The sequence below is a fragment of the Doryrhamphus excisus genome, chromosome 3 (assembly GCF_030265055.1).
Source record: "Doryrhamphus excisus isolate RoL2022-K1 chromosome 3, RoL_Dexc_1.0, whole genome shotgun sequence".
NCBI lineage: Eukaryota > Metazoa > Chordata > Actinopteri > Syngnathiformes > Syngnathidae > Doryrhamphus > Doryrhamphus excisus.
In genome coordinates this window covers 29,963,981-29,977,315 of record NC_080468.1, presented here as the reverse complement: position 1 = coordinate 29,977,315, position 13,335 = coordinate 29,963,981, and the positions used below count along the sequence as shown (strand labels likewise).

The following is a 13,335-nucleotide window of genomic DNA, read 5'->3' as shown; positions in this document are numbered from 1 at the left end:
TTCTTTCACTTGTTGGAATAACTCCGTTTTGCCAGTTTTTCTTTCGTTTCAGTCTTGAAATTTAGTTTGGATCAAAAACTACGTTTCTGCCGCAGTCCAGTGCCGATTGTTCGCCTCCATTTTTAAAACTGAAGAACGTCTCAAGCTGCGTGTTACGTCATATCTGAGCATGCGCTGAAAGAACTTAAACAGGAAAAGATCAAATTCAATCTTGCTAATATTTTATAATTAAACTCAGGACATGTTTTATATAGATATATATTTTCTTTTTGAATAAAACTGGACTTGTGAATAAAGCACAGAAGGGTTTAGATTCTGTTCCACAGATGGCGTTAATGCACACGAAAGCTTGCCAACCGCCAATAAACAACAGAAGAAGAAAAACACCACGAAGAAGAAGGCACCCTGACAACTTTCCGTTTGAGCGGGTACAAGATACCTCAATCGGATTGGGGAAAGGAATATTCCACCCCAGTGAATCCGATTATATGTTCATTCGGATTGGCACTTTTCTTTGGGAATGAGGTGTATACAAAGGTTACATTATTTCCGTTTGAGCAAATAAACCGAATGCAATTGGAATATTTGGGTCCAGGTATACGTGGCTAATAAGTTCTCATTATTTTTCTTTCAACCATTAGTAGATCCTAGTTCTCTTAAAAGGGACGCCGCCATCAAACGTTTTCCAACAGCGGCTCGTGTCGGGCATCACGCAGGGATTTCAGAAGTGGTTTTCAGAAAAAAGCAGAGAGCATGCGTCTGTTTGATGGGCCAGCAGGGCCAGAATATTTTGATGTCGACTTTCTTTTGATCCACAGCATGGAAAATAGAAGACCAAAAGGCGGTTTCCCTGGTGATGAGCACTTCCTTCCATCATGTCGCTGCAGGACCAAAAACCCATACTTAGATGCCGGACTTGCCTAAATGCTCTGCATGGTGATACATGTAATTTCAGCTTTGTCATTTCCTGAAAGGGAGGTTTTTGGAGAGGACTCTTGGATCAGTGCAGCATTAGTCACTATGTAACAGCAAATCCACCCAGCAAAAATACTCGATATTGTTTTGCTCCCATCTCTCATGAGCTCAAGTCAAATAGCTAAAAGTCCATCCAGACTTCCCGGTCCCCGGCCACCTCCTGCAGCTCCACCAAGAGGACACCAAGGCGTTCCCAGGCCAGCTGTGAGACATAATCCCTCCAGCGTGTCCTAGGTCTGCCCCGGTGCTTTCTCCTGGCTGGGCATGCCTGGATCACCCTACCAGGGAGGCATCTGGACTAGATGCCCAAGCCACCTCAACTGAATCCTCTCCGTGTGAAGGTGGAGTGGCTCTACCCTGAGCCCCTACCGGAAGACTGAGCACCTCACCCTATCTCTTAGAGTGAGTCCAGCTACCCTACTGAGGAAACTCATTTCAGCTGCTTGTAATCGAGATCTCGTGACCCAAGGATCATGACCATAGGTGAGACCGCAACGACTGCATTACTGCAGACGCTGCACCATCTGCCTTTCAACCTTTCCTCGCTCGTGAACAAGACCCCAAGGTACTTGAAGTCCTCCACCTGTGGAAGGACCTCATTCCCAACCATTCTGACTGAGAACCATTGCCTCGGATGTGGAGGATCTCCGAGTCTCATCCCAGAAGCTTCCCACTCAGATGCAGACTGTCCCAGTAAACACTGAAGATCACAGTCCAAAGGGGACCATCGGGACAGAGATGCGATCCTAAGACCCCCAAACCAGACTCCCTCATCGCCTTGGCTGCACCTACAAATTCTGTCCATGAAAAAAAGGCTCTTTGGGTGGCGGTCCAGGGTGTGGCGACCTGATGATTATATAACGTAATATTATTCATTCATTCATTCATTTTCTACCGCTTATCCTCACGAGGGTCGCGGGGGGTGCTGGAGCCTATCCCTGCTGTCTTTGGGCGGGAGGCGGGGTACACCCTGGACTGGTGGCCAGCCAATCACAGGGCACATATAGACAAACAACCATTCACACTCACATTCATACCTATGGACAATTTGGAGTCACCAATTAACCTAGCATGTTTTTGGAATGTGGGAGGAAACCGGAGTACCCGGAGAAAAAACCCACGCATGCACGGGGAGAACATGCAAAGTCCACACAGAGATGGGGGAGGGTGGGATTGAACCTGGGTCTCGTAGCTGTGAAGTCTGCGCGCTAACCACTCGACCGCTGTGCAGCAACGTAATATCACGTGAATGAAATCGAAATATTTTGGGATAAAGTCATAATATTAGAAAATCATTCACAGAAATACAGTTTAATATTTCCAAAGCAACTTTTTGTAAGCAAAAATAGAAAAATGAGGGAAAATGTAAGGGGGAAAACTCAATATTGATAAAACATTTTGTTACGCAACACTTCAGATTGACGTTGTTTCTATAAATATACATATATATTGGGTTAAAAATAAAAACACGATCCGTTTTATTATTACAGCGAACGCAGGGGGTGGAGTCAAGAAAGATTATAATGATGATAATGATGATAATGTCAGCTCAGGGACATCCCTCCATCTTGTACGGGTAAAAATACTACTAATGAGGATGATAATATGCAGTAACAGTACAGTACACCAGAGAAAACTACAGTATTAAATGCTGTCAAATACGGGATTGCAGTTGGTCCCGCTTTTCACATGGATTACGTTCCAGGGCCGCCAGCCAATCACATGGCACATATAGACAAACAACCATTCACACTCACATTCATACCTATGGACAATTTGGAGTGGCCAATTAACCTAGCATGTTTTTGGAATGTGGGAGGAAACCGGAGTCCCCGGAGAAAATGCTAACTCCACACACAGATGGCCGAGGGTGGAATCGAACTTGGGCCTCCCTAGCTGTGTGGCCTGCGTGCTAACCACTCGTCTGCCGTGCAGCCCGGATACATACAATAAATCCTAATATTGTATAGCGTATAAATGTATAAAAGCCTGTGGTTGTTTGATGCTAGCTAATTGTAATGTACTGTCATCAAGCTACAAAGCGTCTTTTCATGCAATGACACAAGAGGGGGAAACATATTGACGTGTGGCTGTGTACCTATAAATAGATGTTTTACCCCATGGGTGCAAGCACAAGAATCCGCTCTCATTACTCGTCCTCCTTGGTTTGATTCGTCTTGACATACACAACTCAGAAATAACTGCAGCAGCCACACAACAAGCGGGGTCGAAACTTTGGAAGCCGGTCGTCAATCAAGGGGGGCGGCGTGGCATTCAGCAGGACACATTCTGTGATTAAATGTCTTAAACATCGATGTGGAAGATTGCAGAAGAAGAAATGACCTTATATGTCCATGACCGCAACATCCACTACAAGAAATACATTGTTGGACAAGAGACACGTTTGCACCCCAGGTGGTGGGGGACAACGGTTTGAGAAAAAATGTGGTCGGTAGTGCAGACATGTTGACATAGCCCCGCCCCTTTAGATACCATAGCACTACACTTAGTGTAAAAGTTTACTGCCTTAAGTTCTCAATGTCTGCTTCTCCTCTGACTCATTCACACACTGAGCCCCGTCCCCAAATTAGCTTCAACAACAACAATTAGAGGATCACAAATGAGCCCCACTGTAAGGTTCTACTACCACACCACCACCTGCGTAAGACACGGTAATAATGCTTCCGGAGGACTGTGATTCATCCATCCTGCCCACGCTTTCGGCTACATGTGTGGGAGTGGGCATGAATCACCCAGGGGAAGCGGTGGCAGACGTGAGCACGAATCTAAATGCGGCCTTTTATCAAACGTGACTTCCTGTCGCAAGTAGCGCCATTCATAAGCTGCTGGCGACACACGCAAAGTCGCAGTGAAATGTGACCTGCTTGATGACGACTCAATCCTGAGCAGTCGTCAACTAATGGTATCCGTAATTACGTTATGCACCAAACAAAAAGTTGGTGGTACTTCAGGGACAAACATATGCCCCATAAATGTCCAGAATAAAGCACAGAGTTAATGAAGTCATCACGGTTACGATTCTCATTCAGCCAATAAAACAGAATAACGGTGGCTAAGGCTACATCCTGGTGTAGGCGCCCTCAGAGGACACGGACACATGAAATCGCTACAAGACCTCGGGGGTGTGCCTTGTGCTTTTAAAAGTTGCAGGTGGTGCGGAGATGAATGCCCTGTTCGAGAGGCCTAAAACCCTTGCAGAAATCTGGACGCCTCCTAGTCCCATCTCAATTTGGAGGAGGTTGAAGTCGAAGCCCAAACGGTGCCATCTCCCGGGAAGGCTAATTCATCCACAGGCATCTTGAGGGGTGGGGCGGGGGAGGGGTGGGGGTGGGGGTTCTCTCTGCTGGTTTCCTTTCGGTGCTTTATTTGTGTGTATGCATGACAACACATGCGTATACGGTGGATCTACCTTCAATTGTCCTGTTGTCCATATTTATAAACTTCCCTTGCCAACCATTCCCAAATGCTTTCCATTGGATTTCGATCAAGGGAACACACAGGATGGTCCAGAAGAGTGAGCTTATTCCTCTGGAAGAAGTCCTTTGTCAGGTGGGTATTGTGAACTGTGGTGTTGTCCTCTTGAAAAAGCCAATCATTACCACACAGACAGACACACAGGCCTTCAGTCATGAACATTTCCAAATGCCATTTGGCACCCCTGCACAACCTGAAGCTCTACTCTTCCACTGTTCCATATGGAAAAAAATCTCAGGCAGGGTCTCCTTCTCTCCTTGCCAGTAATGTTGCAAGCCATCAGGACTGTCAAGGTTACATTTTTTCTCATCAGAGAATACAACTTTCATCCACCTTAAAAGGAAAACGACATTTTTTGGAAAATGTTGGCCATCATCCTCAATGCTTACGTGAAACATGAACACATATTTCACAGATGTTCCCAAAAGAACAACATGTCTGTGCTTTCTCTTTCTAAAAATACTACAATGCTAATATTATCATGCCAGCAATGCTAACATGAGCAAGCTAACATTGATAGTGGTAAGTGTTTATATGTGTCTACCCATGAAAACAGCACAAAAATGCTCGCATGGTAATAGTACCATGCTCGCAATGTTAACATTAGCATCCTAACACCTAGCATTATAGCGCTAGCAATGTTAACATTAGCATCCTAACACCTAGCATTATAGCGCTATGTGTCTGCTTAAGTTCATATCCATGAAAATCGCAAAAATGCTACTATGTTAATGTTAGCATGCTAGCAATGATAACATGCTAATGTTAACATTCAAACACTTACCATGATAATTCATTCATTTTCTATCGATTATCCTCACGAGGGTCGCGGGTGTGCTGGAGCCTATCCCAGCTGTCTTCGGGCGAGAGGCGGTGTTCACCCTGGACTGGTGGCCAGCCAATCACAGGGCACATATAGACAAACAACCATTCACACTCACATTCATACCTATGGACAATTTGGAGTCGCCAATTAACCTAGCATGTTTTTGGAATGGGGGAGGAAACCGGAGTCCCGGAGAAAACCCACGCATGCAAACTCCACACAGAAATGGTCGAGGGTGAAATTGAACTCGGGTCTCCTGTGCACTAACCACTCGTCTGCTGTGCAGCCACTTAGCATGATAATTTGAACTAATTTGCTCCCAAGGACATATTTATCCATCTTTTACGTTTTTTTTTTGCACAAGCGGCACAAAGAGGTGATGATGCAACTGCACAATAGAAAAGCACAATTACATAAACACCAGCAAAACATAACCTAAATACACACGTTTGAGGTAATAAACACAATTTAGATTCAGAAATGGAGGAAAATGAAATTTTAGTCAGAGTTGGGGGCTGTCAATAATGCCGCACATACACGAAACCAGTGTTTTTCAACCTTTTTGAGCCATGGCAAGTGTTTTTTACATTGGAAAAATCTTGCTGCACATCACTGATTACCTCATGTGCATCACTCAGTCTATTGGAGGAACGAGGCTATGTGTTGCCACATGGACCAATATCACATTGCTCTGCCGGTCTTTACACCATGGACACTCGACAATGACATAATATTCGCAAAAAAATATTAATAAATGAAAATGAAATAAATGAATGATTAATTAAAAAAAACTGATATTGGATAATCCGGCACACCTGACGATTCCTCACGGCACACTAGTGTGCCACGGTACAGTGGTTGCTTTCAGCAGGACACTAATGAGTTAGCCCTCCTGAGGACTCTGCAGCTGCTGTTCTGTCACACGCTCTGTATGCATCACCACAAGACGAGTGTTTTCTTTTATTTTCAAATTGAATTCAACATCGTGCCGGTAGGCCAATGCATCAGGCGAGCTAGATAAAGTGTATCGCATCAGCCACCTGTTGCTCCATCGACTGCGGACTTGCAGGAACACATGATCCTTTGGGCGCGTGGTCGGGGAACCCATTATTGACCTTTCATATCCATTATGGCAATTCTACCCCCTCCATTCTACCCCCTATGGCATCATCCGAGTGCTCACCTTGAAGCTCAAGTGGCAGTGTGCGCATTGAGGCTGGATAATGGGGGTGGGGGAGTTTGAAACGGGCATAAAGGCCTGACAGTAAGAACGGCCTCTCCCAGTCTCCATGGAAACCGGCTGGCATACAGTCATGTCTGGGGAGAAGTCCGAGAAGGGCTCCTTAATGGCTTGTCATAGCCTTGACAGCATCGGCCTGCTGCCCAGTGACAATCAGAAAGCACAAGGGTGGAACGGCTGCACTTACGAGGCCTTGGTCTCCACACACACTCACACAACTAAAAACACACTATTACTTACTAGCATCTAATGCAGGGGTGCTCATTAAGTCGATCGCGATCTACCGGTCGATCGCGGAGGTGGTACTGGTCGATCGCTGGTCGATCGTGGCGTGACATTAAAAAAATATCATCCTAGCATCAATGCCGTCACTTGATTGATATACAGGGCAGCCATTCAGATGACAACTGAATGTTGCCCTTCGGGCGACCAATCAAATCAAACAACGTCTCTAAGTGCAGCAGAACTTACGATGTCAGCCTATCATCCATCCCCGTTACTTGATTGACATACAGGACAACCAGTCAGATGACAACTGAATTTTGACCTTTAGGTCACCGCTCATGCGTAAACAACGATGCAAAGTGCTAAGCTAGTCGGCGAATTGCGTCAGATTTTAAGCCCTCGCTAAAGTTTATGGTCACTAAAATGAGTGAAGGAGCTGGACCAAGTAAAAAGGCAAAAACATATCACTTCCATACGGAATGGGAGGTGGACTTTCTTTTCACAATGTCTTTTTCCAAGTGCGTTTGCCTCATATGCCATTCTACCATCGCAGTACCAAAGAAGGGAAATGTGGAGTAATGTGGAGGTAATTACAAAAAATGTTAATAGTTAATTATGTGTGTTTTGCAATATTGGCTCATTTGGTTATGTAAGGTACATCAACATACATTGTACGTACAAATAATCCTCAATACATTTGAAAATAAATAGATGTTTTGCATTTTTGTAGTGGGTAGATCATTTTGACTCGGTCATTTTAAAAGTAGCTCGCATGCTGAAAAAGTGTGAGCACCCCTGGTCTAATGTGTCCAAACGAGGGCTACCACCAAGTGCTCTAGCGCCCTCGTGTGGAAATGATCCAACTAATAATTATTTGGCACAAACACAATAACCTTGAATGTTCTCCAAGTGAATGTTATGCTGAGTAGAAGCAACCTTTAAAAAGGTTTTCAAAAGAATGACAATGTTTTTGTTAATACAAAAATAACATTTGTGTTGGAGAGTGCAGATCACCAGCAAACAATCAAGTTTAATATTCATTTTGTGAATAGATCAGCAGCATGTGACAATAACATAAATCTTCTTCATTAGGGTGACATCAGCGACCCCCCCCCCCCCCCCCACCCCCCCACTAGCGACTTAAAGCATTCCCCAGAGGAGCTCTTAAAAAAGGAGCTCTCGATAAAGTTGGTTACAAACAAGCCAAAATGTCCGTGGAAGGTTTCTGCATCCTCACTTCCAGGACCCAGACTTGCCCTTGGCCCCGCGAGAGGTTTTGGATGCTTTGGATCCACGCTGGTGGTCGCTGACACGGTTTCTCAGGACGTAGATGTCGTACTTTTGCCGCTTGAGCTTCTCGGCCAGCTCAAACTTCTCGGCATGCAGCTGGTGGAGCCAAGCCCACAGGTCCTGCGCCTTCTCGGCCAGCTTCTCCTGGTTGAGGTGGTCGATGTTGAGTGGCTTGCGGCGCTCCAGGAGCGCCTTCTTCTTCTCCTCGCGTGCCGTCAGCTTCTTGCCCTTCTTCTGGTCCACCTTCTGCAGGTAGCCGCCGAAGGACTTGTTGGTGAAGATCTTCTTCTTCTTGGCCTCCTCCTCAGCGCGCTGCTTGGCCACCTCCTCCTCGCGCCTCACCCGCTCCTCAGTCACCCTCGCCTGGCGTTCCCGCTCCTCCTCGGCACGGACACGCTGCTGCTCGGCGCGGTCCGAGCGGCGGCGCTCGATGCGGGTGCGCAGAGCGACCAGTTCCTCTTCCTCCTTCTGGCGGTTGGAGAAGTGCATCTCGATGAGGCTCTGGAGGTCATTGAAGTCCTTCTCCAGTCTCTTGCGGTGCAGGTCATCAAAGTCTACCTTCTCGCCATCTGGCAGCTTGGGGGGTGCGATGTTTGGCACATAAGTGGGTTTGGGTCGAGGTTTGGACTCTTCCTCCTGTTCTGTATCCTCTTCCTTTACCGCCACTTCTTCGCTTCTTCTCACATCCTCTTCCTGCTCCTCTTCCACCTCTTCGTACTCCTCCTCCTGCTCCTCCAGGATATCCTCAGTGTCTGACATGTCTGGCTTTCTGGGAAGCTTGAGGAGCACCAAGATCAGCTGGTGTCTGACCACTGGGCTCTTCGTCACGCTACTCGGGCCTCTTTTAAGGCTTTGCAGGGACCATATGACCCAGCCAAGTCTCCAGGGGTACGGGGCGGCGGTGGGGCAGATTTGGAGACAGATGGAAGCGTCATTTTCTCCAAGTCTTTCAACCTCGCATACCCCCCCAAAGACCCTCTTGCTGTAGTCTGACCCCTTGCGCTCCTCATTCCTTTGTAAGGACAAGATGAGAGACTATTTTGGATGCGCAACAGATGCCAGCACACACTTGTGCATCGCATCATAACAGCCACGACCAATAAAGCGCAGGCCCAAGGCTGATGATAAGCTATGGAAGCCGCTTGAGCACCAAAATACATCTACAAATCAGCCCATTGATGCGCTACAGGGGGCACAAATTGGGGGATGTGGTATTCCACGGTGATTGCAAAAAAGCACCAAGACAAAGCCAGTTTTACGAAGTGAGCAGCTGTCGCTAGCATGGAGCCATGACCGGGAATGTGCAGCATCAAACCAACCACAAAGACACAGAGCTTGGTTGGACATTGAGGTCCAGAATGAACTTACTAAGTTTTCCGCACAATTCCACAAGACATTCTGGGATTTAGCCATCAAAATGGAAAATCGAGGCAGAATGCGCATGAACCGCTATTGCACAATTTCAGAAGTTCTTTTACTTTGTGCTCGTTGCCAGAGCGGATCACAGGTTTCCATCTCGGCCCGTTCTTTGCATCTTCCTCTGTTAGTCCTGCCAACTGCATGTCCAGTCTACCAAATGACCAAATTACCACCACGCCACCCAGCGCCATCTTGCGGTGATCCACCAAATTAGAGCCCAGAGTGTCCAAACCATGGCCCGTGGACCGATCCACACATATAATATGTACCTAACTGTGAAGTCCTGAACGAGCATCCACAAAGAAAGCCATCCCAGAAAAAAAATTGTCGATGGTAACCAGAAATGTCGAAACCAAATGAACATAAGGTTGCCGCCAAGTGCTAAGTGTAGGGCCCCATGATCGCTGTGTTAAGGGAATCTAATATTAAATGTGAATGTCCTGGAAATTGACATAATGTGGATGAAAATGCTGTCATCGTGAAAGAAAACAACGTTTGTGTCGGGAAATATTTCCCCAGCGTACTCCTCATTCATGGTGCCGGCACAAGCGTACTTGGGTAAACCTCTCTCTCTTTGCCTTAAGAGCTCCGCCAACCTTGTGGCCCACTGGTTTTTCATAGGTTGGCTGTTCATGCGACTTATAAAAAAAAGAAGTGATTATGTTACATAAACACTGGACATCTTTTCTGTTCATGTTTATTTTTTGTGCAGCTGAATAAGCATTGTGTTAGCATATCTTACACCTATTCAGCCTGTTCTCTATTCTTTTATTGTTAGAACTTGCCTTCCAAGAGGACGTAATGTCTGTTTTGGTCAAGTAGTTAAAATAAATTACCTGCAAAAAATGCCACTTATACTCCAGCGCGACTTATGTATGTTCTTTTCTAACTAATTATGCATTTTTTTGCCTTATAGTGCGACTTATAGTCCAGAAAATACGGTACTTACTTATTGTATACTATACTAAGTATAGTTTTGCAAACTTAAAATGAACTTAAAAAGTATTCTTAACATGTACTTTTAAACTTAAAACTAAAAGTAAAACTTAAACTTAATACTTGCTATACATATACAGCAGTGAAGTAAGCTTAATATAATGACCTTTAAGTAGATGACATTTTGCTAAGTATGCTAGTGCGACTGTATGAGAATTTTGTAGCGGTAGGCTGCACGGCGGTCGAGTGGTTGGCGCGCAGGCCACACAGCTAGGAGACCCGAGTTTGATTCCACCCTCGGGCATCTCTGTGTGGAGTTTGCATGTTCTCCTTGTGCATGCGTGGCTTTTCTCCGGGTACTCCGGTTTCCTCCCACATTCCAAAAACATGCTAGGTTAATTGGCCACTCCAAATTGTCCATAGGTATGAATGTGAGTGTGAATGGTTGTTTGTCTATATGTGCCCTGTGATTGACTGGCTCGCCCGAAGAATGGTTGTTTGTCTATATGTGCCCTGAGTTTGGCTGGCATCACCCGAAGACAGCTGGGATAGGCTTCAGCACCCCCCGCGACCCTCGTAAGGATAAGTATTCAAAAGTATAAGAGGGTCTTTCCACAAGGACTTCTTCTTCCAGTCTTCTCCAACTTATCAACAGTTATATTTCTGTAAAGAGGAGGCTTGGCGCGACACAGCGCCCTCAGCAGGAACAATGAGCAGCAAGATGAGCTCTAGCTTTAATGTCTCCACTTTGGAATGTAATTAAAACATTCTTGCTCCAGAGTGGATTAGAAGGAGAAATTGCGTCCATGCTGCAACGTTGAAACGCTGACGTGCGGGCTTCCCGAGTCTTGGGGTTATTTGTGGAAAAGGACAAAGGCGCTTTGGGGAAAGGATGAGCTAGCTAAGTGACGGGACGGACAGGTGCTCTCTGGTGTACAGGAATCCCAATTTAAAAATGTGCTCCCCATGTGCTCCCCATAAAGCCTGTGAAGCTGCTTGGCTGCTGGGATGCAGGAAAACCCATTATCTGCAGCCGTGTTGATTTTCAGTCTCGGTCCTAATCTTGATGTGAAGATAAGCTAAACGAGGCCTTGGACTGGGAATGGGCCTGTTGAGCTCCACCAAAACATGCCAGTGGACAACATGAGCACAGCAGGTGGTTCCAGTTCTCTTTGCTGGTGGTCAGGGACAACTGGAGGTGTCTCACAACTAAAAATAGCAACACTTCTGCTGCCGCCCCACCCATAAGCCCATCAGATGTTAGTTGCAATAGATTCCTGAAGACAATGTGACATATTTCCACCAGTTTAGTTGACTTTTAGGATGCAGATGTTTGTCCACAGGAATTCAACTTGAAGCGAAATGTCCACAATGTGGCCTCATGTAGGGGACAACCAGTACTTGGACCATTTTCTACTCACAGACCATTTTATATTGCCTTTGGCATATTGTAAACAATAACATATCTTAATTATTAATTAGACAATTCATTAATTTATCAATTTTCTACTGCTTATCCTCACAAGGGTCGCAGGGACTGCTGGAGCCTATCCCAGCTGTCTTCCGGCGAGAGGCGGGGTACACCCTGGACTGGTGGCCAGCCAATCACAGGGCACATATAGACAAACAACCATTCACACTCACATTCATACCTATGGGCAATTTGGAGTCGCCAATTAACCTAGCATGTTTTTGGAATGTGGGAGGAAACCGGAGTCCCCGGAGAAACCCCACGCATGCACGGGGAGAACATGCAAACTCCACACAGAGATGGCCGAGGGTGGAATTGAACTCGTGTCGCCTAGTTGTGAGGCCTGCGTGCTAACCACTCGTCCTTGTCACCCATAAAACACAAACCTAACAAGAAAGCTTTGATCCAGTATCATCGCCCCTTGTTTATAGCGTTTCATTAGTTCATAACCTGAATTTCTGTGATGTTAATAAATTGAATATTTTCATAGTTAGCACATAGAAAACCAGTTAGCCTCAAATGTATCACTTCTAAACTCAAGCCAAAAACCTACCACTTCCACACAGGATGGGAGGAGAAGATTCTTTTCACTGTACCATGTGGATAGAGTGAAAAAGTCTCAATGTTTTGTGTCATTACTGCCACCTATCGACTAGACTACTATGACTTGTGTTTCAATATGCTTGGCTAATAATAGACCACAGTCTACCACCAAACAGCCATGTTTATTCAGTAATTCATTTGTGGAAAAACTGACATATAGCAAGGGAGCAATAATCCAACTGCGATATTGCGATGGCTGTACTTGAAGAAAGTTAAAGTAAAGTATTAAAAAGAAAGTAAAGTTACAAGAACTGGACTTACCAACAATCTTACTCTCCAATTAAAGACATTCAAAGTGGATGGGTTTGATTACAGAAAGCAGGTTGAAATTCGCAGTGTTTGTTGAGCTGTGTAAAACAAAAGAAAAACAAGCATTATTCTGGATCTAAAATCCAATGTTGCATTGATTCATTAATTTAACGTGGATACAGTACAAGCAACGTTCACCTCTCAACAACAATTGGTACTAATTAGCTTGACTTAATAGCTGCCTTGATTTGCAATATTCATGCATTTTATCTCCAGTGTGTACCTTTCTGCGGTGCTAATATTAGCCAAATGTTAGCATGTTAATGTACAACTTTTACGCAGCCTTTTTGTTTTGAAACTAGCTGGGATGACAGCTTGTAGCGTTAGCTAATTGTTGCATAATGAAATAAAGTGACGTTTTATGGGGACGGAATGGCATCTGCAGTGATTTTAGGAGATAAATATGCCTACTCATGTTTACAGGTTGTGAACACATCTTAAAACCATCTCTTTTAAAGACTTGATTTATTTATCCGAATACCTGTCAGTCGCAGATTCCAAGAGTGCTTTACAGTCCCGAGGTCTTTGAAGGCGGCACTGTTACAA

The 13,335-nt window shown here is 45.3% G+C and overlaps 1 protein-coding gene across 1 annotated transcript; it reads right to left on the bottom strand.

Annotated features, from left to right (window-relative positions):
• Positions 1 to 7,892: 7,892 nt before the first annotated feature.
• Positions 7,893 to 8,896, bottom strand: tnnt2c (troponin T2c, cardiac). Its single transcript, XM_058065851.1, has one exon. The coding sequence runs from the start codon at positions 8,808 to 8,810 to the stop codon at positions 7,995 to 7,997; it is 816 nt and encodes a 271-aa protein (XP_057921834.1). The 5' UTR covers positions 8,811 to 8,896; the 3' UTR covers positions 7,893 to 7,994.
• Positions 8,897 to 13,335: the final 4,439 nt, after the last annotated feature.